Here is a 25,432-nt window from a genome sequence, read left to right as displayed (position 1 = left end):
ATCAATACATTTATTAATAAAACATTTGAAATAACTAAAGATGACACCCAATCGGCTACAAATGAAATCAATGACATCTTTCAAACAGCAGCATGTAAAGCTGACTTGAAAAAGAAAGGGACAAAATATTCTAAGAAAACACCAAAAGATGAAAAGTGGTTTGACCCTGAATGCAAAACATTACGAAAACAACTGAGAAAATTATCAAACCTGAAACATAAAGAGCCGAACAACACAAATCTAAGAAGTGAATATGGCTTGAAACTAAAAGAATATAAAAAAACAATAAGAAGGAAAAAGCAACACTTCCTGATCAATAGTTTTGATGAAATAGAACTGTCAATAAACCAGAATCAGTTCTGGGACATGTGGAATAATCTGAGCACAACAAAACCACAAGATTTACCAATCCAAGACGGAGACATCTGGACAAAACATTTTGAAAACTTATATAAAGAAATCCCACCAAAAGAACTTAATGACAATTATAATCAGATCAAACAAAATCTTCAAATTTATGAAAATAAAAATAATCAAAACCCATTGGACTTCCCAATTACACACAAGGAATTGACCAATAAAATTAAAAGGCTAAAATGTAAAAAATCTTGTGGTCCAGACAATATTCTGGGTGAAATGCTGAAACACAGCACACCTGAGCTGCAGACGGCTGTGCTGAAATTATTCAACCTCATCCTTCATTCAGGCCACTTTCCTGACATCTGGAGCAAAGGACTTATCACACCAATACACAAGAGTGGAAATAAATTAGATCCTAATAACTTTAGAGGCATTTGTGTTAGTAGTATTTTGGGGAAACTATTTTGTAGTATTCTAAATAACAGAATTATACATTTTTTAAGTGAACACAATGTCCTGAGCCCATGCCAAATTGGCTTCCTTCCAAATCACAGAACTACTGACCACGTCTACACCCTACACACCCTCATTAATAAACATGTTCAACAGACCAAAAATGGGAAAATATTTGCATGCTTTGTCGATTTTAGAAAAGCTTTTGATTCAATTTGGCACGAGGGATTATATTTTAAACTTTTACAAAATGGTGTAGGTGGTAAAGTCTATGATATCATCAAATCCATGTATACAAACAACAAATGTGCAGTACGAATTGGCAAAAAACATACAGACTTTTTTACCCAGAAGAGAGGAGTGAGACAGGGTTGTAGCTTGAGTCCAACACTTTTTAATATGTATATTAACGGATGGGCAGAACAACTGGAACAGTCTAGCAGCCCTGGACTCACTCTCCAGAACAAAACCATCAAACTCTTGCTGTATGCAGATGATCTGGTGCTGCTGTCACCCACCCCACAGGGACTACAGCAGCATCTGGACCTGCTCGAGAACTACTGTCAGAACTGGGCCCTGGCAGTCAACTTTAAGAAAACCAACATTATGGTCTTCCAGAAAAAGCCCAGATGTCAGGAACACAGATATCACTTTAGTCTAGGAAACACCCCCCTAGAACACACAATGCACTACAGTTACCTCGGCCTGATCATCACCGCTTCAGGACGTTTTAACATGGCAATAACTGCGCTGAAAGATAAAGCTCGACGAGCTATGTATGCTATAAAGAAAAAATTCATAAATATTGATTTACCCATTCAAATCTGGTGTAAAATCTTCGACAGTGTTATACTGCCCATAGCACTGTATGGAAGTGAGGTCTGGGGTCCACTCAGTGATCAGAGATACACCAGATGGGAGAAACATCCCACAGAAACCCTACACACAGAATTCTGCAAAATGATTTTAAAATTACAACGGAAAACCCCCAACAATGCATGTAGAGCAGAATTAGGCCGATTCCCATTAATTATTGACATACAAAAAAGAGCTCTCAAATTTTGGATGCACTTAAAAATCAAGTCCCACAGATTCCCTTCAGCATATAGCTGTTCAAACACAAGAACTGAACCCAGAAAAGAGTCCTCTGAGCCAACTCATCACAAGACTCACTAACACTGACCGGTCTCTGACCATTACTGCCGCAAACAACACAACAAATCAAATTATTAAACAAACTAAAACTACATATCTGGAACATTGGGAACAGGAAACAAAAACACAGAGCAAATTACAATTTTACCGAAGTCTTAATACGAATTATGAATTCAAAGAATACCTGCAAATAATTAAAGACACAAAACAAAGACAATTGATGTGTAAATATAGGACCAGTGATCATAGTTTGGCCATAGAGACCGGCAGACACAGAAAAAACTGGCTGCCCAGAGAGAAAAGAGTGTGTGTTCACTGTAACAAAGGACAGATCGAAACAGAAACACACTTCCTCTTACACTGCCACAAATACACAACTATAAGAGATCTATTCATGAATAAATGTAATAAAGTCATCAAAAACTTCTCATCTTTGGTTGAAACTGAACAGATGAAAATAATATTAGGGGATGGACAGACAGCAGCACTTGCTGCCAGATATGTGTGGATGTGTCACAGCCTGAGAGACAGTAGATGAGTGTGTGTGATATTGTGTTATATATGTCATGTGTATGTCCCCACTCTACACACCATCATCTCTCTTGATAATGTGTAAGAATATATGTATGTTAACACTGTGGTAATGTTCACAAATGTTCCAAATCCACTGTTCGGTTATTTAAGTTAAAGTACGTTTTGTTTATGTTTTTTACCTGTTTATAAGTGTACATTGTGCTTTGGCAATATTGTAACAATTACAGTCATGCTAATAAAGCAAATTGAATTGAAATTGAATTGAATTGAGTGAGAGAGAGAGTGAGTGAGTGATCTCCAACACTGGACAGAAGCAACAGCTCAGCAAAGTAAAGTGGAATGCTATCTGTCACTAAAGAGAGAATATAAAGTGTCAGAATAGCTCACAAGCGTATCAGACCCTAAACTAAGAAAAGTGTTGAGCATGTACAGACTCAGTGATCACCAGCTCACTGTAGAGACGGGCAGACACAGACACACATGGACACCGAGAGAAGAGCGACTGTGTCCACACTGCACACACAATCAAGTGGAAACAGAGCTGCACTTTCTCCTCTCCTGTCCCAACTACACACACATCAGAGAAACATTCTTCCCCCAGTTTACAAACTTACACAAAGACTTTGACCAGTTTCAACAAAAGGACAAGATCTCATACATACTGGGAGAAAAGTCAAGAAGCTCAAACCTGCTGCAAGATATGTCAAGTCCTGCCACGACCAAAGAACAACCAGCACAACACAACACAACACTGACAGGACAACACACACAAACTGACACTATCACCCTCATTGAGAACTTTAATTAAAACTCTTTTTCTGTTTATATTGAGATGTATATATATATAGATTTTTACTTATAGACTTTTAATTTTATTCTATCTTATTTTTTATCTTAATCTGTATTTCTGCATGTTTATATTTAATCTTGTGCTTTGGCAATGTAAATTTTCTTTTATCATGCCAATAAAGCTCCTTTGAATCTTGAATCTTGAGTGAGTGAGAGAGAGAGAGAGAGAGAGAGAGAGTGAGAGAGAGAGTGAGTGAGTGAGAGAGAGAGAGAGAGAGAGGCCATGACCTCAAGCTCATTGATGATATCTAGTGTGTGTGAAGACTGAGGGAGGGCTGTTGTGTACCATGTAAAGTCCAGACGACAGCAGGCTTTGGATGATGGTCATGGCCTGGTCCTGATTCCAGCCAATCACAGAGCTGAGCACAGACAGAGAGTCCCTCAGGACACGCCCACCAGCGCCGCTGAGCTGAGTCGTACTCAAACCAATACACGACTGACCCAAAACTGTGATGCTTTCCACCGACAACACCTGAGGGTTACTGGACAGAGCTGCCGACACCTGCACACACACACACATGTTGGTATTCGTGCTTTACAGGGACATTTCACAGACATAAACTCATTCAAATCTTTCTGCACATTTTCAATAAAACATATTTATTTTAAGTTTTGAATTACAAGGACATGGGCATGTCCTCTAATGTAGGAGCATGGCCAAACACATGAATACACACCGCATTCTAAGGACTGTGCGTCTATATAATGTAGGTCAAACCAGTGCACGCACACACAATCAACAACACACGTGTAAACACACACACACACACACACACAGAGTGTTGTACGTACGTCGGGTGGGATGTTGGAGCAGTTTTGATTGACTCTGGGAGAGACGATCTTTAACTGCTCCATACTCAAATTACTGAAGGAGGTCGGCGGTGCCAAACAACGGAACTTCATAGGAAGACTGCAAACACACAAACCATTGACACATTACTACACAAAACACAACATGTCATGATGATGTTGCGAGCGTTTGCCAACACTGTTATAAAGAAGCGGCGGCAGCAGAAACAACACGTTCTGACATCATCAATGAAGAGGAGCTCATCACATGACCATCAGTCACGAGGGTTTGGGGAACTGTGATGTCATGTGTGTCGCTCACTAGAAGGCGCTGAAGGACGGGTCCTGCTTGAAGAGCAGCGTGATGTAGAACTCGGTGACGTTATCAGGAACACTTAGCAGATCAAAGAGTTTCAGGTTGTCCAGGTTCACAGTGAAGGGCTGAAGCTGAAAAAAAACAAGAGCAAAAGTCACCTTGAAATGTGATCTGACACCAGCGAGCCCTAACTTCACTCTTCGTGAGACCAATGACACACCTGTGAGGAACCGTAGAGAAGCGTCAGATCATCCAGAGTGATGAAGCTCATGAACGTGTAGATATAGTTGGCAAACCACGCGGTGGAGTTGAGTTCAGGGTGAGATGGATCGTAACATTTGGGAGTTGATGCTGGAGAGAGAAACACAGATCAGACACATCAGACCTGAAGATCACAGGTGATGACAATAAAACATCTGAGTGAAGAACTCACTGGTGTTCAGATAGATCTGAATGTTGCTGTAGATATCTCTAGGAGAAAACCCCACCGCGCTGAAGTTATATGAACTCATCACAGAAACACTGTCAAGAGAAGACACACAAACACCTGTTGATCAGATCCACATCAATCTCATCCAACTGTCATTCTCATCCAATCCATGAACGTGTTTCCATCAAGACTTTTCTTGTTGTTGACTGGTGCACACGTCGCTTCACAGCTGCTCAGTTACTCACAACTTGCTGAAGGAGAGACAGGAGGCGTTCCTCGTGACGTCTGGATCAACGAGCTGTGCGGTAAGGAAGGGCAGGTACCGAACGAGTCGCTGATCAAACCACCGATCCACCTCCGAACGGTTCTCCACCCTCAGAACCTGAGGCCACACGCAGGACAACACCTGCCGGCCCAAAAACTCAGACCCCACCGGCTCCTGCGGGACACCATCAACATCACACATCTGAACCATGACGCAGAATCACATGACACACGCGTGTGAAACTGAACTCTGTACCCTCTGTAAGTACTGAGGAGTTTTAGGGTACGCGTAGAGAAGCTGGCACACTTTAGTGACATCATCAACAGCATTGGGTCGGTTGAGAATGATGCTGATCTCTGCCGGTGACATGGATGACATCAGCTGTAGAGACCACACACACACACTCATGATTGTTTACATGTATTTATGTGCAGTGATGTTTGCATTAATGAAGAAGTGTTCTGACGTGTTCTGACCTCGGGCACGCGGGCTGGCGGCATCAGCGACAGGAACAGGCTCAGATTGGGGAACTGGAAGCCCATGAAGGACGATTGCAGGAATGAGAGATAACTTTGGTTACCATAGCAACGCAGAGAGCCGGATCCTGTGCGAAAACATGGAAAGAGGGATGAGGAACATCGTTGATCCACTGAAGTCATGGAATCATCTCAGGACTCTTATCAAAGTTAAACATGGAAAGACATTCAGAGTCACTTGAGACCGGACCGTCTCTTAATATCTGTGAATGATCCTCCATCAGATGTCTCACTGACTGAATAACACTTATTCTACTAATGTCAGTACAATAATGGGAAAATAAATCAAAGAATAAATGATTCTTTATATGAACTGGAGTCCTGAATATTTTCTTTGATGATTGTTTTTCATAAGTGCTCTATTATAAGCTCTAGAAGGTCATTGGTTGAGAGGGTCAGATCTTGACCTGTACTTGTGTCTGAAGTGGACTATAAAATTGAAATGAAAGCTAAAGCAATTATTACCCTGAAGAGAGTTGAGGATCTGACGATAGATCTCATCTTGTGTCGCAGCTGTGAAGCTGGAGCTGGACGAGTTCAACAACTCAACCCTTAAAACACAAACAACACAAAATAAATCAAAACAATCATCTCATATCATGATGTGTGTGTGTGTAAACCCTACGGTATGTCCCCACAAAGATGGCAATGTCCAGAATCCTTTTTTTTTTTCCTCTTGAGGAACATTTACATTTACATTTAGTCATTTGGCAGACGCTTTTATCCAAAGTGACTTACAGTGCACTTATTACAGGGACAATTCCCCTGGAGCAACATGGAGTAAAGTGTCTTGCTCAAGGACACACTGGTGGTGGCTGCTGGGATCGAACCAGCAACCTTTTGATTTACCAGTTCAGTGGTTTAACCCAATAGACCACCATCTCCACTGTATGAGGAAGCAAGCTTATAAATCATACAGAATGAACTTTTTTGAAAAAGTGCTGGAACAGAAAAATTTGTGTGATTGTGAGGTTTAAGGGTACAGAATTTATTAAACAGTTTGATTGTGTCTATGGAATGTCCCCATAAAACATGAACACCCAACATGCATGTGTGTGTGTCTGTGTGTGCGTGTGTGTGAGTGCTGTACCCCTGTTGGCTGATGGACTGTGTATGTTGTGTATGTTGTGTGTTGTACCCCTGTTGGCTGATGGAGTGTGTATGTTGTGTTTGTGTTGTGTGTTGTACCCCTGTTGGCTGATGGAGTGTGTATGTTGTGTATGTTGTGTGTTGTACCCCTGTTGGCTGATGGAGTGTGTATGTTGTGTTTGTGTTGTGTGTTGTACCCCTGTTGGCTGAGTGAGCAGGGTCGTCCCTGTAGGACACTGAAGTAGGAGGTGACGTGTTGAACGCTGATGTTGGTGATGAACGGAGGCAGAATGTTCTGGATCCACAGCTGGAGATCAACATCTGATGCGCTCGTGAGATTCACTCTGACAAACACCTGCTGCAGAAACTCTTCACGCACCGCAGGAGACAGAGGCATGTCCTGAGACTGACACGTGACACAAAACACGCCAATCACAACACAGATACACATGACACACCATCTATCAGAACACAATCTCGTGTGTGTGTGTGTTACCTGTAGTGACAAAGAAAGAGGTTTGTAGAACTCTGTGAGCTGATTGGTTGGGATGTTGGACAGCAGTTGGTTGACATCAGCGCTGGTGGACAGTAGACCGGGAGTGCTGGAAACTTCCACTAACTGTCTGATAGTCATCAGGCTAAAAGTGTCCATCTGCACATAACAAACAATCATTAATACACAAACACACACACATTGATCTGTGTATGTGTGCATGTGTGTTTTGTACCACACTGAACGACGGGTTGAGCGTCTGCAGGCCGCTGATTGTGCTGAAAACACGGAAATCTCCAAAGTTCTTGATCAGCCAATCAGAGCTGTTCTTAGTTCCAGTCACACAACCTTAACACAAACCAACACATGCGTTTATTGTGTACTCACGACAATCAAAACATCATTAAAGCTGTCAAAGTGTTTTCTAGTTGTGTGTTGACCTGCAGTGTTGTTGAGCGACAGGAAGATGTTGATGAAGTCAACGTAAACGTTTTCTTGTGTGTCAGGAGACATGAGCTCAGAAGTCTGACTGAAACTATTCACCCTGTAACACATAAAACACACACAACACCTCAGCATACGTGCGCACACAACACCTGCACTCACACAAACACACACACTCACAAAACCTCAGCATACCTGCACACAGTGGTGCATAAATGGGGAATGCAGAATATGCGGTGCATAGGGGTGCCGCCCAAGGGGGGCGCCATTGTGCCAAAATATTATTGACTTTTTTTATAAAACGTTATAAATAATACAAAATATTAAAACATTATCTAAAACATTTTAGTTTCACTTTTGTCCACATTTTAAACGAGTTCAATAAAAACAATGTCCAAGTGGATTAATATCGATTATCAATCAATTATCGAGTTCGATGTAAGTGAGTTTCTCTTTTTTTTACTTTAATGATGTATTTTCATAAAATGTGAACCACAAACCAAAAATTAAAAGCAATTTTTTTTCCATTTGTGTTATAATACACAACACCCACACACTCACAACACAGAGACGACACCCGCACACTCACACAGTCCTGTAGGTGTCACAGCTGAAGTCTCGGGTGGTGAGACAGGACAGAAACGCTTCAGAGGAGTGTGGTAAAAATGGGCGGAGCCTGTCATTAAACCAGCGCTGGACGAACGAATCATCTGTCAGACTTGATGAGCTGAACGTGCTCAGAGTCACCTCACCAATCATTTTCAAGAACGACACTGAGAGGCGGGACTTATTCAGCTTCTGAGAGAGAGATTTCATGTTTTATTGTTTTCTTCAGATAGACATTGAAAGTTTACTTTACACAAGTGTGTGTTTGTGTACCGTGACATTGAGCTGGTCAAGCGCGAGACCCAGCACAGGATTGACCTTCTGCACAAAGAGTTTCAACGTCTCATCTGACACGCTGTCGTTACCACGGAAACCACATGAAAGCACCGTCTTCAGGTCCTCTGAGGTCAGATCTGTCAACTGATCACACACACACACATCAGGTGTATACACAGACAGAGAGACAGAGTGTGTGTGTAGTGTTGTGTTGTTGTGTACCTGTGCACATGAGTATTGTGCGATGCTGTAATCACACAGGTGACTGCGGTCAGGAGACGAGCTGAGATACACCGACACAGCAGAGCTGCAACACACACACACACATGACATTACACACACATGACATCACACACATGACAGTCTGATGATTTGTGTGTGTTGATTCACCTGTTGACATTGTTGCACGCTTCCGTTTCTGAAAGAGAGAGAGAGAGATGAGCACACATCAGCAGAAGCACATGATTGGTTCAGAATGAGAATGTGAAAGAGTAACTCACCATTCACTGGAGTGATGTCACACTATGAAGAGAATAGAATCACATCAGTAACACAACTCATTACAACAATCAACAGAAAAAAACATCTAAACACACTCACCTCTCCGCTGTAAATTAAACAACCTGAGAGACACACACACACACACACACACACAGAGAATCATAGAAATAATGTTATTTAACATGCACTGGAGTTCTTCAGATGATCAGGGATGTCATCAGTCATGTGATCAGTGATGTCATCACTCATGTCTTACCCAGTGGAACACTCTTGAGCAGAGCCGTTCTCTTCCTCAGAATGAGCGTCTCCAGACTCACGGACACACTGATGAGGAGATGATCCAGACGATGGAAACTACACAACACACAACACACACACACACGTGAACATAAGAGCCGAACACAACTGCAGATCTCAATCAACTCTTCTGAAGGATGAACTCACATGACTCTGTAGGAATCACACGACATGTTGCTCTGTCAAAAAACATGAAGAAACATCAGTATGTTCATGTGTGTAGAATCACAGATGTGTGTGTGTGTGTGTGCTGTTAGATGTTCTACCGTTTCTGACATGACGATCAGGTTGTGTAGAAAGTCAGGAATCTTCAGTGGATACACACTGAGGTGCTCAAACACTTTCTCAATGACCACGGCTTTCTCTGGAAGACCAGGAACATCATTCACCATCAGACTGACCAACTGCACCGGAGACAGATACACCAGCGTCTCCAACTGAACACACACAGAGAGGCACAACAACAGACTCACTCATGCACCGAACGGACTCACACAGTGTGTATCAAACGATGGTTCTACTTTGATATGTTGTGTGTGTAAGATCAGTGTTGAACATCTTCAGTTGGGTTTCATCTGTGTAGCTGCAGTTCAAGACATCTTGTTCATGTGTCAACATGATTCCTTCAGATCGGTTCAGATTGGTTCAGATCAGATCAGATGAACACACACTATTCTATCAGACTATTAACTCAATGTTCATGTTACCAGATTGAGTTGTGGGTTGAGAGTGATGAGCTGATCCAGAGTCAGAAGTGAAGAAAACTGTCCCAGATTACTGCTGATCCACAGAGAGCTGTTACTGGACACACACGCCGACTCTGAAACACACACACATCTATCAGAATCATGACACAATTGTTATCATTTCATCATGTGTGTGTGTTTGTGTTCAGTACCTCTCGTCTGTCTCTGGATGATGGGTAAGATGAACTCTTTCACTGTCATCTGCTGCTGAACATCATTCATACGAAGGAATCCTGCATCAAACACTGACACACTGCATCACAAACACACACAGACACACACAGATTGTGAGGAAAATACTACATTTGATTTTCTATCCAATAAACCTGACACAAAACTTTGAAAACATTTTGAAAGTGAAGTGTGTTGTTGTTATGCTGAAGCAAACAGAAGAACAGAAGTCATGTTTGCTCTCTTCTCTATTGGTCAAGGCTGAGCATCGCGTCACATATTGAAAGTCAAATATTTCATTGAATATTTTACACTCTCTGGAAGTTCTGACAGCTGAAGTTCTTGACGCTCAAACACTGCAGGAATGTTCTGGATGCGAGCGGCAGGAACGGTCTGAGACGCTCGCCAAACTGTTCTGCAATGACGCCGTCGTCCGTCAGTCTGTCCAGTCGCAGCTCTCGCAGCACGTCCAGAATAACAGAACCGGATTGGGCGCTCCACCACATTGACTAACAGAGAGAGAAACACAAACACAAGTGTGACAGAAGATATGGAGACATTCATGCATTCTGGGACAAACTAGGGTGGGATTGAGTGTGTATGTTACCGTGTTAGAGAGCGTGTGGAGAGCAGAATCCAGCACATGTGAAACACGGATCAGAAAGAGTTTCCAGCTGCCGGGTGAACTCACAACATCAGCAGACGACTGACACTCCAGAACAGACACCAGATTATCCACACTGACGTTCAACATCTGAACACACACATCACAAGATGTTCTGACATGTCCTTTAATGTTCAGTTTGTATTCTGGCTCATGTGTGTTGGTTATTACCGGTGTGCATGCGTATTGTTGAACGCTGAAGTCACAGAACTTTGATGTTGCGTCTGCAGTTTTCAGATGCTGCTGTAACGATGAACTACAACACACCAAACACACACGGTCAACACATAGAGAACACTGAGAAACGTTGAAATAACCACACAAAGATCTTACCTGTCCACACCACTGCACACCTGAGCCTCTGAAACACACAGAGCAAGACAAAACATCAACACATTACAGCACACACACACACACAGTCATGATATATTAAAACACAACGCAACACACTCCATACCATTGAATGGAATCAGCGGGCACTGAAAGAGAAACAAAAAATACATTTCCTTACAGTATATACAAACTTAGGTATCATAATGCAACAGATCTTATTATTACATATTGTGTTGAATATAGTTTGAAAAAATTCAGCAGTGATTCATCTTAGAAAACAGACATACCTCATCCACAGATGGCAGTAATGAGCAACCTGTGTGAAAGTCAAAGAGACATTAGAAAACTAAACAAACCCAAAGAAGACGTCATGAGATGAGAGATGACACTGACCTGCAGGTGCTGTGCTGTTGAATTTATAAAGACTTATCCAGATGATCGACTCCAAATCACCAGCTGATGTTCTCAAGACCTGCTCGAGTTTCCTGAAACTGATACACGAAGAAATGATTCAGTCACAGATGAAAATAGACTCACGTGTCTGTTTCTTTTCTGACACAAACTAAAAATCCATACTCACATGATCTGGTTTGACTTACAACTCAGAGGATTCTAGAAAATAAGAGACACCATTGGGTCACAGGACAACAATAACAGACAACAACAAAAAAAGTGAAGTTGTCCAAAGAAAATGACAAACAAAACTGACCCGACTTATAAACAGCAAAACACAGGATAACTCTCAAATATTTCTCACCACAAAAGAAGAAGCAAAAAGCCGCTGGAGAACTTTAGGAAGATGTCGCTCCACAGGAGACTCAAGCAGATGATCAAACACTTTATTGATGATCTCATTTTTCTCTGGAAGACCAGGAAGATCATCCACCATTAAATCAACCTTCTGCACTGGAGAGAGATACACCAGCGTCTCCAACTAAACACACAAAAGACAGACACACAGAAGAAGAAGAGCGATGAAATGAGCTTCACGTTGGGCTGTTTGTGTTTGAATGAAATGATGTGAAGACATACGGGATCAAAGAGTGGATGGATGAAGAACAGATCTCTGAGAGACACCAACTCAACAAACTGGCCAAAGTTCTTCAGTATCCACTCGGTGTTGTTGCTAGAAGTGAACGTACAGCTTCCATCTGAAACACAGCGTGAGTTACATCACCTCCATCAGCTCTGAAACCATCTGTCTGAATGATGTGTGAATGACAAAGGTCTTGATCTTACTTGTGGTGTTCCTTCTGAGGAAGGGTAAGATGAAGACGTCCACCAACGTTCTTCTCTGCGTCTCATTCATCATATGAAGCTGAAGATTGAACTGCTGCACACTGGGAAAGGATTCAGAATCAGAAGATGAGTGAAGCATCTTGTCAACACTCTAGTGAACCTTGAGGAATGGTTTTCTTACAGTTGCTGGAAGGTTTGACAGCTGAGGTTTTTGCCGCTGACGCAGCTCAGTAGAGTTGAAGATGCGTACGGTAAAAAGAGCTTCAGATTCTGACCGAACTTCATGCCGATGAAATCCACATCGCTCCACTGGTCGTCACTCCACCGCTCCAGCGTCAGCTCAGCGATCACATCCAGCAGCAGTGATAGAGACTGGCTTCTGATTGGCTGAGACTGATGATGTCATGAAACAGAATTAGTATTCTCCTGAAGAGTCAAACGAAGGAGAGGTGATAAACGACTCTTTACCAGATTCTGTGCGCTGCTGGAGAACATGATGAGCGCTTGATCTAGACTCTCATTTGTTTTGGTGAAGAGAAGTTTCCAGATTTCTTTTGAGAAAGTGCTGCTGTTGCTGGAGAGATGACACGTCAGAAGATTCGCCAGTTTCTCAGAAGTGAAGCCGCTCAACTATCGACACAGTAAACATCATCAGTGTTCAGCAGATCGTTCACAAACGCACCTCAAGTGTCAACTGATGATGATGATCTTACTGGAGAACAAGCGTACTGCTCCACATTGATATCACATGAGACGCTGTCGGAGATGTTGAAGCTGGTGACTCCTTCACACACTCTAGTGGCTGTTCAATGGAACAGAATGAATGGATTACATTCCAAACTTCAACACAAACGTGAGAAATTGAAACGCAAATGAAACAATCTTATGTCTGTGACACCAATGACGACAGATCTGTGAGTGCAGCATCATCATCCTCCTGAAGTTCGAAATAACATTCATCTCTTTCTGAATCAAACAACAACACAAAGGGCCAGTTTCCCAGACAGGGCCGACGCCTAGTCGCCTATATCTTAAAGAATGTCAGCGATTGTTTTCTCTCCAGATGCACACCAGAAGCGGAGTCATTGGTGATTCTGTTTCAGAACCATTTCCCATAATGAGACAGTCAAGAAACTGAATGATTCACATCAGCAGGAGATCCACTTACCATTGACTGACGTGAATAAGCACTAAAACAAACAAACAAACAAACATGTTTAAATACCAAACATGCTCTCACTAACACAAAATATCAAAGAGTAAAAGACAGAGTCCTATTCATGAATGAATCTTTTAAGAGCTGAACTAATTCAGAAGAAAAACACAAATGAATCTCACTGTTGGTGGTTCAGGTGGTTGAGGAGGTTCACAGCCTTAAAATAAAACACAGACACAGAGTGATTCATTACAGCAGAAACCATGAGGAACATTTTCATCTCACAGTGAAAAAGACACAAAGACAGATGAAAGTGAAGAGTAAAACCTCTCGATCCGTTCTCCTGCAGATCTTTAGTTGCATGAAGCACCAGATTCGCCATCTCAACTGGCAGAGAAGACGTAGTCTGGACCAACCTCTTCAAACTGAAGAAGAAACACAGAACTGTACATTTCAATTCAATTCAATTTATAAAGCGCTTTTCACAATGTGCATTGTTCCATAGCACATTCCTCCATCAGGGAACTGAGTTTACGTACGTAACCAAGACGTTCCCTTTCTGTCTGTCTCTCGACGTTGTTTCGAACTGACAGAATGGGCTTCCTATACGAAACGCCATGGCGCTGCGCCGCGTCATGACTTCCAGCGGAGCGACACTGACTCGTCTGGGCGAGTCACAAGATAGCGTAACCGCAAATTGTAACCTTCCACTGGTGTAGTAAGGCATCAATTGTAAGAATCACGATGATAGGCTCTTAATACCGGCTGTACAGGCTGTGGCCTTTGCTACTCTAGGGGTGAGATAATCACCTTGCACCATAAGGAACACTGGGAAGCACTAGCCGCTCGCCTGAGGGGGGAACACTGCCGAGACCACATCTGCTGCAGGGAGATATTATGTGGAATACCAACACAGTCACACAAGTGGGAAGATCTCATGGGAATAGTAGTGCAGGGCTCCAATCAGGGGTGTTGAAAGAATGTAAACTTCTTATGTCCCCTTGTCTAACAATATTCTACGGTTGCAGAGTCTAGTCGACGGAACACACAGAGTTTCAGGCCTGGAGACAAAGTTTGACACAGACACAAGTGCTTGTTCAATCAGAGTCCAATGTTTATTGTTTTCGGACTAATATTTATATGTTTGAAAAGGAGGTGTCATATAAAACCACCAAAACAGTGGAAAATCACCAGACTTTCTGTTTAGTCTTTCCTCCTGAACAATCAGATATGATTACATATTCAATATTACAATAACAGAACAATTGTCCATAGGCATCATTAGGAACCTTGATATGGAGAACAACAGATACTTATATCAACATAAGACAGCATGACATGATAGAACTTTCAACGAGGTTAAACAACAAGAATGAAAGGCACATCTAATATGAATAGAAGCTAATATTAATAGGAATGAATACGAATGAATACATATGATACATGAACTTTGTATTAAACACAGATGCAATATTTGTAGAGGACAGGACGAAATCCAGATTCTCACAGGTGTACAGAAGCGGTGGAGTCCAATGAGGGGAGGTCTCAGATTAACCAACAGGGGAACCAAGAGTGAGGAAATGTCAGACGGAACTGCCCAAGGATGTGGAGTCACTACATGTGGAACACTAGCTCAGTTGTAGGGGGTCACCTCGTGAGGGAAACTCACCTTGTCTGGGCTTGGAATACAAGCAGCTCCCCCCTGCTCTTACACTCGAAAGTGCTTAGTGATGGATGTAATGCTTATACTTAATCCAGTGGAAGAAGTAGGGATTTTAGAAGCGATTGTATTGGGTGTATCCCAACCCTCAGCTCTGCAGATGTCTGCCCCCCTTAGCAAGTGCCCAGGAAAAGGCTACACCCAGGCGGAGTGAGCTCTTACTGCCTGTGGGCATGGGAGATCTTGGGATCGGTACGCCAAGGCGATGGCGTCCACAATTCCTGTGAGCAAATCTCTGTTCAGAGCCTCTGAAGTTCTGCGTGCGGGCCAAGTAGAGTCACAGGGTGCATACTGGACACAGCAAATAAGTAGTTGGGTCTTCCTCCCCAAGGGGGAGCGCCTGCAAGTTCACCACCTGGTCCCTGAAGGGTGTGGTGGAAACTTTGGGCACGTAGGCATGCCGGGGTGTCAGCACCATGTGGTCACCCGACTCTAACTCTATGCACTCGTATGACGCAGACAGTGAATGCAGATCCCCTAGCCTCTTGAGGGAAGCGAGCGCCACTAGGAGAATCGTCTTCATCGTGAGATGAGGTAGAGCGGCTTCCCCTAGGGGCTAAAAACGGGGCCCCTAGGCCTACAAGGACCAAATTCAGGTCCCAAGAGGGTACGGAGCACGGTCGGGGAGGATTCACCCTCCTTGCCCCCCTCAGGACTCTGATGACAGGTCACTCAGGATCTCCTCGTCCAGGAGCAAGAGGTGGAGTTTCCAGAGGTCTGGCTTCAGGTGCCAGACCGTGCACTTTCCCGTGGAGAATGAAGGTTCTTCGTCAGGGGAATTGCCTAGGATGGAGTTGCCGTCAGAAGCATTAGCTCTGAGAACCATGTCTGCTTAGGCCGATAGGGCGCAACCCAACAGAACTTGATGCCCCTCTTCCCTGACCTTGCACAGGACCGTACTTCCGCTTGTCCTGCGGCCAGCTGTGCGCAAAGGCATCCGTGCCAAGCGGAGTACCAAAGCGGACAATTTAAGGTGTCCAGAGGAGGCAAACAGGTCCACATTTGCCTGCCCAAACTGCTCCTAAATGAGCTGGATGGCGCTGGGATGGAGTCTCCATTCTTCATTGAGCTTGACCTGCCAAGAGAGCGCATCAGCTGTCTGTTTGAGGTTGCCTGGGATATGAGTGGCCCGCAGGGATTCCCCCAGCTGCTGACTCAAGAGGAGTTGCAACATCTGCCCTGATCAAATGCCACCCTGGTGGTTGACATACGCCAAGGCAGCTGGAGAAGGGGGTGCCGGAGTCGGGCAGTAGGTGTGGGGCTGCTACGGAGCAGACGCCGTCCGGGGCCTCACACCCTGAAGGGGGCTGGGTCACAGCAGCGAAGTTCTGATATATATAGATGGTGGTTTAGTGGGTTAAACCACTGAACTGGTAAATCAAAGGTTTCTGGATCAATCCCAGCAGCCACCAACAGTGTGTCCTTGAGCAAGACACTTTATTCCATGCTGCTCCAGGGGAATGTCCCTGTAATAAGTGGACTGTAAGTCGCATTGGATAAAAGCGTCTGCCAAATGACTAAATGTAAATGTAAATGTCTGCTTCTTCACCGACGAAAACTGAAAAAATCTCCAAAAGTGTCACCAAACAGTCCACCTTGAATTCTCGACCTGGGGTACATCGACCTATCAAAGGCAAATCTATTTACTACGAAATATGTCATGCCACTTGGCAAGGTCATTGGTCTTTTAAAAGTACGATCATAGATGATATGTTCTCAAGATCAAAGCCCATTCAGTCGGTTGGACAACATCGAGAGACCGACAGAAAGGGAACAAAGCACAGTGCATGGTGTTTCTATAACACAGAACATAATTCTAGTAAATAATATCTAAAGCAGTCTCTCTGTGAGCAAGTCAATTCAAGAATAGGGAGAGCTTATTAGTTGCGATTTAGAAAATGTAATTTGTTGAAACTGTTGAGGTCTAATTTGGTCTTATTTTGTGATGGATATCAGACAACAGAGGATTGATTTAAGCAGGGGAAATAATAATGGCATAATGTAACCGAGTGCAGATATGACTTCAAAATAACATTTCATCAGAGTCGACACAGCAGAGATGAAATAAAGAGATGTCAGAAAACACTTACATGAGTGTGTAGGAGCTGCAGGGAATAAACGTCTGTAAAAACACAAACATGTTTCAGTACCACTATCAGATATGACATTTCATTCATCAGTTTCATCCGGTTACGGCTCCACTGACAGCGGTCACAAAAACCACAAGATCTCGACTAACATTTATACAGATGTTTCCACCAGAATGTAAAGTGAAAGTTAAAAAATACATCATTTACCAATTTTATTGACAGTTTAAGGAATCGTTCTCATGTCCCTTTAGCTGACATTTTAGGTTTTGGATGTGCCACTAAGATGTTAAAGAAGTAAAAGTCTGTCATTAAGCATTCAGAATGAGTTTTACCGTCCGTAAGCGTACGAGGAGGTACTCAAGAACTTCAGGAAGACGTCGCTCCACAGGAGACTCAAGCAGATGATCAAACACTTTATTGATGATCTCATTTTTCTCTGGAAGACCAGGAAGATCATCCACCATTAAATCAACCTTCTGCACTCGAGAGAGATACACCAGCGTCTCCAACTAAACACACAAAAGACAGACACACAGAAGAAGAAGAGCGATGAAATGAGCTTCACGTTGGGCTGTTTGTGTTTGAATGAAATGATGTGAAGACATACGGGATCAAAGAGTGGATGGATGAAGAACAGATCTCTGAGAGACACCAACTCAACAAACTGGCCAAAGTTCTTCAGTATCCACTCGGTGTTGTTGCTAGAAGTGAACGTACAGCTTCCATCTGAAACACAGCGTGAGTTACATCACCTCCATCAGCTCTGAAACCATCTGTCTGAATGATGTGTGAATGACAAAGGTCTTGATCTTACTTGTGGTGTTCCTTCTGAGGAAGGGTAAGATGAAGACGTCCACCAACGTTCTTCTCTGCGTCTCATTCATCATATGAAGCTGAAGATTGAACTGCTGCACACTGGGAAAGGATTCAGAATCAGAAGATGAGTGAAGCATCTTGTCAACACTCTAGTGAACCTTGAGGAATGGTTTTCTTACAGTTGCTGGAAGGTTTGACAGCTGAGGTTTTTGCCGCTGACGCAGCTCAGTAGAGTTGAAGATGCGTACGGTAAAAAGAGCTTCAGATTCTGACCGAACTTCATGCCGATGAAATCCACATCGCTCCACTGGTCGTCACTCCACCGCTCCAGCGTCAGCTCAGCGATCACATCCAGCAGCAGTGATAGAGACTGGCTTCTGATTGGCTGAGACTGATGATGTCATGAAACAGAATTAGTATTCTCCTGAAGAGTCAAACGAAGGAGAGGTGATAAACGACTCTTTACCAGATTCTGTGCGCTGCTGGAGAACATGATGAGCGCTTGATCTAGACTCTCATTTGTTTTGGTGAAGAGAAGTTTCCAGATTTCTTTTGAGAAAGTGCTGCTGTTGCTGGAGAGATGACACGTCAGAAGATTCGCCAGTTTCTCAGAAGTGAAGCCGCTCAACTATCGACACAGTAAACATCATCAGTGTTCAGCAGATCGTTCACAAACGCACCTCAAGTGTCAACTGATGATGATGATCTTACTGGAGAACAAGCGTACTGCTCCACATTGATATCACATGAGACGCTGTCGGAGATGTTGAAGCTGGTGACTCCTTCACACACTCTAGTGGCTGTTCAATGGAACAGAATGAATGGATTACATTCCAAACTTCAACACAAACGTGAGAAATTGAAACGCAAATGAAACAATCTTATGTCTGTGACACCAATGACGACAGATCTGTGAGTGCAGCATCATCATCCTCCTGAAGTTCGAAATAACATTCATCTCTTTCTGAATCAAACAACAACACAAAGGGCCAGTTTCCCAGACAGGGCCGACGCCTAGTCGCCTATATCTTAAAGAATGTCAGCGATTGTTTTCTCTCCAGATGCACACCAGAAGCGGAGTCATTGGTGATTCTGTTTCAGAACCATTTCCCATAATGAGACAGTCAAGAAACTGAATGATTCACATCAGCAGGAGATCCACTTACCATTGACTGACGTGAATAAGCACTAAAACAAACAAACAAACAAACATGTTTAAATACCAAACATTCTCTCACTAACACAAAATATCAAAGAGTAAAAGACAGAGTCCTATTCATGAATGAATCTTTTAAGAGCTGAACTAATTCAGAAGAAAAACACAAATGAATCTCACTGTTGGTGGTTCAGGTGGTTGAGGAGGTTCACAGCCTTAAAATAAAACACAGACACCGAGTGATTCATTACAGCAGAAACCATGAGGAACATTTTCATCTCACAGTGAAAAAGACACAAAGACAGATGAAAGTGAAGAGTAAAACCTCTCGATCCGTTCTCCTGCAGATCTTTAGTTGCATGAAGCACCAGATTCGCCATCTCAACTGGCAGAGAAGACGTAGTCTGGACCAACCTCTTCAAACTGAAGAAGAAACACAGAACTGTACATTTCAATTCAATTCAATTTATAAAGCGCTTTTCACAATGTGCATTGTTCCATAGCACATTCCTCCATCAGGGAACTGAGTTTACGTACGTAACCAAGACGTTCCCTTTCTGTCTGTCTCTCGACGTTGTTTCGAACTGACAGAATGGGCTTCCTATACGAAACGCCATGGCGCTGCGCCGCGTCATGACTTCCAGCGGAGCGACACTGACTCGTCTGGGCGAGTCACAAGATAGCGTAACCGCAAATTGTAACCTTCCACTGGTGTAGTAAGGCATCAATTGTAAGAATCACGATGATAGGCTCTTAATACCGGCTGTACAGGCTGTGGCCTTTGCTACTCTAGGGGTGAGATAATCACCTTGCACCATAAGGAACACTGGGAAGCACTAGCCGCTCGCCTGAGGGGGGAACACTGCCGAGACCACATCTGCTGCAGGGAGATATTATGTGGAATACCAACACAGTCACACAAGTGGGAAGATCTCATGGGAATAGTAGTGCAGGGCTCCAATCAGGGGTGTTGAAAGAATGTAAACTTCTTATGTCCCCTTGTCTAACAATATTCTACGGTTGCAGAGTCTAGTCGACGGAACACACAGAGTTTCAGGCCTGGAGACAAAGTTTGACACAGACACAAGTGCTTGTTCAATCAGAGTCCAATGTTTATTGTTTTCGGACTAATATTTATATGTTTGAAAAGGAGGTGTTATATAAAACCACCAAAACAGTGGAAAATCACCAGACTTTCTGTTTAGTCTTTCCTCCTGAACAATCAGATATGATTACATATTCAATATTACAATAACAGAACAATCGTCCATAGGCATCATTAGGAACCTTGATATGGAGAACAACAGATACTTATATCAACATAAGACAGCATGACATGATAGAACTTTCAACGAGGTTAAACAACAAGAATGAAAGGCACATCTAATATGAATAGAAGCTAATATTAATAGGAATGAATACGAATGAATACATATGATACATGAACTTTGTATTAAACACAGATGCAATATTTGTAGAGGACAGGACGAAATCCAGATTCTCACAGGTGTACAGAAGCGGTGGAGTCCAATGAGGGGAGGTCTCAGATTAACCAACAGGGGAACCAAGAGTGAGGAAATGTCAGACGGAACTGCCCAAGGATGTGGAGTCACTACATGTGGAACACTAGCTCAGTTGTAGGGGGTCACCTCGTGAGGGAAACTCACCTTGTCTGGGCTTGGAATACAAGCAGCTCCCCCCTGCTCTTACACTCGAAAGTGCTTAGTGATGGATGTAATGCTTATACTTAATCCAGTGGAAGAAGTAGGGATTTTAGAAGCGATTGTATTGGGTGTATCCCAACCCTCAGCTCTGCAGATGTCTGCCCCCCTTAGCAAGTGCCCAGGAAAAGGCTACACCCAGGCGGAGTGAGCTCTTACTGCCTGTGGGCATGGGAGATCTTGGGATCGGTACGCCAAGGCGATGGCGTCCACAATTCCTGTGAGCAAATCTCTGTTCAGAGCCTCTGAAGTTCTGCATGCGGGCCAAGTAGAGTCACAGGGTGCATACTGGACACAGCAAATAAGTAGTTGGGTCTTCCTCCCCAAGGGGGAGCGCCTGCAAGTTCACCACCTGGTCCCTGAAGGGTGTGGTGGAAACTTTGGGCACGTAGGCATGCCGGGGTGTCAGCACCATGTGGTCACCCGACTCTAACTCTATGCACTCGTATGACGCAGACAGTGAATGCAGATCCCCTAGCCTCTTGAGGGAAGCGAGCGCCACTAGGAGAATCGTCTTCATCGTGAGATGAGGTAGAGCGGCTTCCCCTAGGGGCTAAAAACGGGGCCCCTAGGCCTACAAGGACCAAATTTAGGTCCCAAGAGGGTACGGAGCACGGTCGGGGAGGATTCACCCTCCTTGCCCCCCTCAGGACTCTGATGACAGGTCACTCAGGATCTCCTCGTCCAGGAGCAAGAGGTGGAGTTTCCAGAGGTCTGGCTTCAGGTGCCAGACCGTGCACTTTCCCGTGGAGAATGAAGGTTCTTCGTCAGGGGAATTGCCTAGGATGGAGTTGCCGTCAGAAGCATTAGCTCTGAGAACCATGTCCGCTTAGGCCGATAGGGCGCAACCCAACAGAACTTGATGCCCCTCTTCCCTGACCTTGCACAGGACCGTACTTCCGCTTGTCCTGCGGCCAGCTGTGCGCAAAGGCATCCGTGCCAAGCGGAGTACCAAAGCGGACAATTTAAGGTGTCCAGAGGAGGCAAACAGGTCCACATTTGCCTGCCCAAACTGCTCCTAAATGAGCTGGATGGCGCTGGGATGGAGTCTCCATTCTTCATTGAGCTTGACCTGCCAAGAGAGCGCATCAGCTGTCTGTTTGAGGTTGCCTGGGATATGAGTGGCCCGCAGGGATTCCCCCAGCTGCTGACTCCAGAGGAGTTGCAACATCTGCCCTGATCAAATGCCACCCTGGTGGTTGACATACGCCAAGGCAGCTGGAGAAGGGGGTGCCGGAGTCGGGCAGTAGGTGTGGGGCTGCTACGGAGCAGACGCCGTCCGGGGCCTCACACCCTGAAGGGGGCTGGGTCACAGCAGCGAAGGTCTGATATATATAGATGGTGGTCTAGTGGGTTAAACCACTGAACTGGTAAATCAAAGGTTTCTGGATCAATCCCAGCAGCCACCAACAGTGTGTCCTTGAGCAAGACACTTTACTCCATGCTGCTCCAGGGGAATGTCCCTGTAATAAGTGGACTGTAAGTCGCATTGGATAAAAGCGTCTGCCAAATGACTAAATGTAAATGTAAATGTCTGCTTCTTCACCGACGAAAACTGAAAAAATCTCCAAAAGTGTCACCAAACAGTCCACCTTGCATTCTCGACCTGGGGTACATCGACCTATCAAAGGCAAATCTATTTACTACGAAATATGTCATGCCACTTGGCAAGGTCATTGGTCTTTTAAAAGTACGATCATAGATGATATGTTCTCAAGATCAAAGCCCATTCAGTCGGTTGGACAACATCGAGAGACCGACAGAAAGGGAACAAAGCACAGTGCATGGTGTTTCTATAACACAGAACATAATTCTAGTAAATAATATCTAAAGCAGTCTCTCTGTGAGCAAGTCAATTCAAGAATAGGGAGAGCTTATTAGTTGCGATTTAGAAAATGTAATTTGTTGAAACTGTTGAGGTCTAATTTGGTCTTATTTTGTGATGGATATCAGACAACAGAGGATTGATTTAAGCAGGGGAAATAATAATGGCATAATGTAACCGAGTGCAGATATGACTTCAAAATAACATTTCATCAGAGTCGACACAGCAGAGATGAAATAAAGAGATGTCAGAAAACACTTACATGAGTGTGTAGGAGCTGCAGGGAATAAACGTCTGTAAAAACACAAACATGTTTCAGTACCACTATCAGATATGACATTTCATTCATCAGTTTCATCCGGTTACGGCTCCACTGACAGCGGTCACAAAAACCACAAGATCTCGACTAACATTTATACAGATGTTTCCACCAGAATGTAAAGTGAAAGTTAAAAAATACATCATTTACCAATTTTATTGACAGTTTAAGGAATCGTTCTCATGTCCCTTTAGCTGACATTTTAGGTTTTGGATGTGCCACTAAGATGTTAAAGAAGTAAAAGTCTGTCATTAAGCATTCAGAATGAGTTTTACCGTCCGTAAGCGTACGAGGAGGTACTCAAGAACTTCAGGAAGACGTCGCTCCACAGGAGACTCAAGCAGATGATCAAACACTTTATTGATGATCTCATTTTTCTCTGGAAGACCAGGAAGATCATCCACCATTAAATCAACCTTCTGCACTCGAGAGAGATACACCAGCGTCTCCAACTAAACACACAAAAGACAGACACACAGAAGAAGAAGAGCGATGAAATGAGCTTCACGTTGGGCTGTTTGTGTTTGAATGAAATGATGTGAAGACATACGGGATCAAAGAGTGGATGGATGAAGAACAGATCTCTGAGAGACACCAACTCAACAAACTGGCCAAAGTTCTTCAGTATCCACTCGGTGTTGTTGCTAGAAGTGAACGTACAGCTTCCATCTGAAACACAGCGTGAGTTACATCACCTCCATCAGCTCTGAAACCATCTGTCTGAATGATGTGTGAATGACAAAGGTCTTGATCTTACTTGTGGTGTTCCTTCTGAGGAAGGGTAAGATGAAGACGTCCACCAACGTTCTTCTCTGCGTCTCATTCATCATATGAAGCTGAAGATTGAACTGCTGCACACTGGGAAAGGATTCAGAATCAGAAGATGAGTGAAGAATCTTGTCAACACTCTAGTGAACCTTGAGGAATGGTTTTCTTACAGTTGCTGGAAGGTTTGACAGCTGAGGTTTTTGCCGCTGACGCAGCTCAGTAGAGTTGAAGATGCGTACGGTAAAAAGAGCTTCAGATTCTGACCGAACTTCATGCCGATGAAATCCACATCGCTCCACTGGTCGTCACTCCACCGCTCCAGCGTCAGCTCAGCGATCACATCCAGCAGCAGTGATAGAGACTGGCTTCTGATTGGCTGAGACTGATGATGTCATGAAACAGAATTAGTATTCTCCTGAAGAGTCAAACGAAGGAGAGGTGATAAACGACTCTTTACCAGATTCTGTGCGCTGCTGGAGAACATGATGAGCGCTTGATCTAGACTCTCATTTGTTTTGGTGAAGAGAAGTTTCCAGATTTCTTTTGAGAAGTGCTGCTGTTGCTGGAGAGATGACACGTCAGAAGATTCGCCAGTTTCTCAGAAGTGAAGCCGCTCAACTATCGACACAGTAAACATCATCAGTGTTCAGCAGATCGTTCACAAACGCACCTCAAGTGTCAACTGATGATGATGATCTTACTGGAGAACAAGCGTACTGCTCCACATTGATATCACACGAGATGTTCATGATGACACCAGATGACATCAGATCATCCACCTCAGATCTGTGGAAGAGAAAAGGGTTCTTTTGAACTTTCTGCAGCTGAAATGAATCAAATTTTCATTTATTGATGACCTCATAATACCTGTCGACTCCAAAACAAACTGAGGTTTCTGTAGAAGCAAAAGAAATAAAACAATACATAAGAATTTGGAATTTATTTTAATTTATGATGATTATCATCGCATATAATATCAGACTTACCATTGACTGGAGTTGAAATACACTATAAACAAAACAAGCATACATCAAAAACACATTAACGACTAATAATTATTTTGGGCTCTCCATCAAAAAGACCTTTGAGATGTTTGGTTGAATAAAATTCACAACATATCGGATTAAATGTGAAGGTTTCTTACCGTAGGAGGCGGAGCAAAACAGTCTGTGAGAAAGAAGGTCATCACAACGTCAGTATTATAGTTTGTGTGTGTTTGTGTCTAATCTAGACTTGCTTTGAAAATCACATGTATCAGAAATAAGTGTTTTAAAACTAAGCATGTTCTTTCATGTTAAATGTTTCAGTAACTTTG

The 25,432-nt window shown here is 43.4% G+C and overlaps 1 protein-coding gene across 2 annotated transcripts in view; it reads right to left on the bottom strand.

Annotated features, from left to right (window-relative positions):
- mslnb (mesothelin b) overlaps positions 1-24,729 on the bottom strand; it is a 45,067-nt gene extending 20,338 nt beyond the window's left edge. The window contains exons 1-57 of one of the 2 annotated variants that reach the window (XM_056771086.1): positions 24,575-24,729; positions 24,288-24,499; positions 24,107-24,207; positions 23,900-24,018; positions 23,625-23,801; positions 23,293-23,324; positions 19,810-19,907; positions 19,665-19,699; positions 19,495-19,516; positions 19,040-19,128; positions 18,795-18,956; positions 18,508-18,719; positions 18,327-18,427; positions 18,120-18,238; positions 17,845-18,021; positions 17,513-17,544; positions 14,030-14,127; positions 13,885-13,919; positions 13,715-13,736; positions 13,260-13,348; positions 13,015-13,176; positions 12,728-12,939; positions 12,547-12,647; positions 12,340-12,458; positions 12,065-12,241; positions 11,888-11,919; positions 11,701-11,798; positions 11,595-11,623; positions 11,432-11,453; positions 11,308-11,335; positions 11,146-11,230; positions 10,918-11,064; positions 10,623-10,819; positions 10,292-10,392; positions 10,101-10,213; positions 9,660-9,830; positions 9,541-9,572; positions 9,353-9,450; positions 9,196-9,218; positions 9,096-9,117; positions 8,986-9,013; positions 8,818-8,902; positions 8,593-8,739; positions 8,303-8,511; positions 7,710-7,813; positions 7,505-7,617; positions 7,273-7,428; positions 6,974-7,182; positions 6,153-6,238; positions 5,628-5,755; positions 5,407-5,532; positions 5,132-5,325; positions 4,890-4,978; positions 4,677-4,807; positions 4,463-4,587; positions 4,144-4,261; positions 3,638-3,853 (exon numbers count right to left, since the gene is read on the bottom strand). In XM_056771086.1, coding sequence (XP_056627064.1) covers positions 3,638-3,853; positions 4,144-4,261; positions 4,463-4,587; positions 4,677-4,807; positions 4,890-4,978; positions 5,132-5,325; positions 5,407-5,532; positions 5,628-5,755; positions 6,153-6,238; positions 6,974-7,182; positions 7,273-7,428; positions 7,505-7,617; positions 7,710-7,813; positions 8,303-8,511; positions 8,593-8,739; positions 8,818-8,902; positions 8,986-9,013; positions 9,096-9,117; positions 9,196-9,218; positions 9,353-9,450; positions 9,541-9,572; positions 9,660-9,830; positions 10,101-10,213; positions 10,292-10,392; positions 10,623-10,819; positions 10,918-11,064; positions 11,146-11,230; positions 11,308-11,335; positions 11,432-11,453; positions 11,595-11,623; positions 11,701-11,798; positions 11,888-11,919; positions 12,065-12,241; positions 12,340-12,458; positions 12,547-12,647; positions 12,728-12,939; positions 13,015-13,176; positions 13,260-13,348; positions 13,715-13,736; positions 13,885-13,919; positions 14,030-14,127; positions 17,513-17,544; positions 17,845-18,021; positions 18,120-18,238; positions 18,327-18,427; positions 18,508-18,719; positions 18,795-18,956; positions 19,040-19,128; positions 19,495-19,516; positions 19,665-19,699; positions 19,810-19,907; positions 23,293-23,324; positions 23,625-23,801; positions 23,900-24,018; positions 24,107-24,207; positions 24,288-24,499; positions 24,575-24,601 — 6,192 coding nt within the window. In that variant the 5' untranslated portion in view covers positions 24,602-24,729. The remainder of the gene's footprint in view (positions 1-3,637; positions 3,854-4,143; positions 4,262-4,462; positions 4,588-4,676; positions 4,808-4,889; positions 4,979-5,131; positions 5,326-5,406; positions 5,533-5,627; positions 5,756-6,152; positions 6,239-6,973; positions 7,183-7,272; positions 7,429-7,504; positions 7,618-7,709; positions 7,814-8,302; positions 8,512-8,592; positions 8,740-8,817; positions 8,903-8,985; positions 9,014-9,095; positions 9,118-9,195; positions 9,219-9,352; positions 9,451-9,540; positions 9,573-9,659; positions 9,831-10,100; positions 10,214-10,291; positions 10,393-10,622; positions 10,820-10,917; positions 11,065-11,145; positions 11,231-11,307; positions 11,336-11,431; positions 11,454-11,594; positions 11,624-11,700; positions 11,799-11,887; positions 11,920-12,064; positions 12,242-12,339; positions 12,459-12,546; positions 12,648-12,727; positions 12,940-13,014; positions 13,177-13,259; positions 13,349-13,714; positions 13,737-13,884; positions 13,920-14,029; positions 14,128-17,512; positions 17,545-17,844; positions 18,022-18,119; positions 18,239-18,326; positions 18,428-18,507; positions 18,720-18,794; positions 18,957-19,039; positions 19,129-19,494; positions 19,517-19,664; positions 19,700-19,809; positions 19,908-23,292; positions 23,325-23,624; positions 23,802-23,899; positions 24,019-24,106; positions 24,208-24,287; positions 24,500-24,574) is intronic. The other variant, XM_056771095.1, reaches the window with a different exon arrangement.
- Positions 24,730-25,432: the final 703 nt, after the last annotated feature.

This window comes from Triplophysa dalaica, chromosome 2 (assembly GCF_015846415.1).
Source record: "Triplophysa dalaica isolate WHDGS20190420 chromosome 2, ASM1584641v1, whole genome shotgun sequence".
Lineage (NCBI taxonomy): Eukaryota > Metazoa > Chordata > Actinopteri > Cypriniformes > Nemacheilidae > Triplophysa > Triplophysa dalaica.
This window is presented reverse-complemented; position numbering and strand designations above follow the sequence as displayed.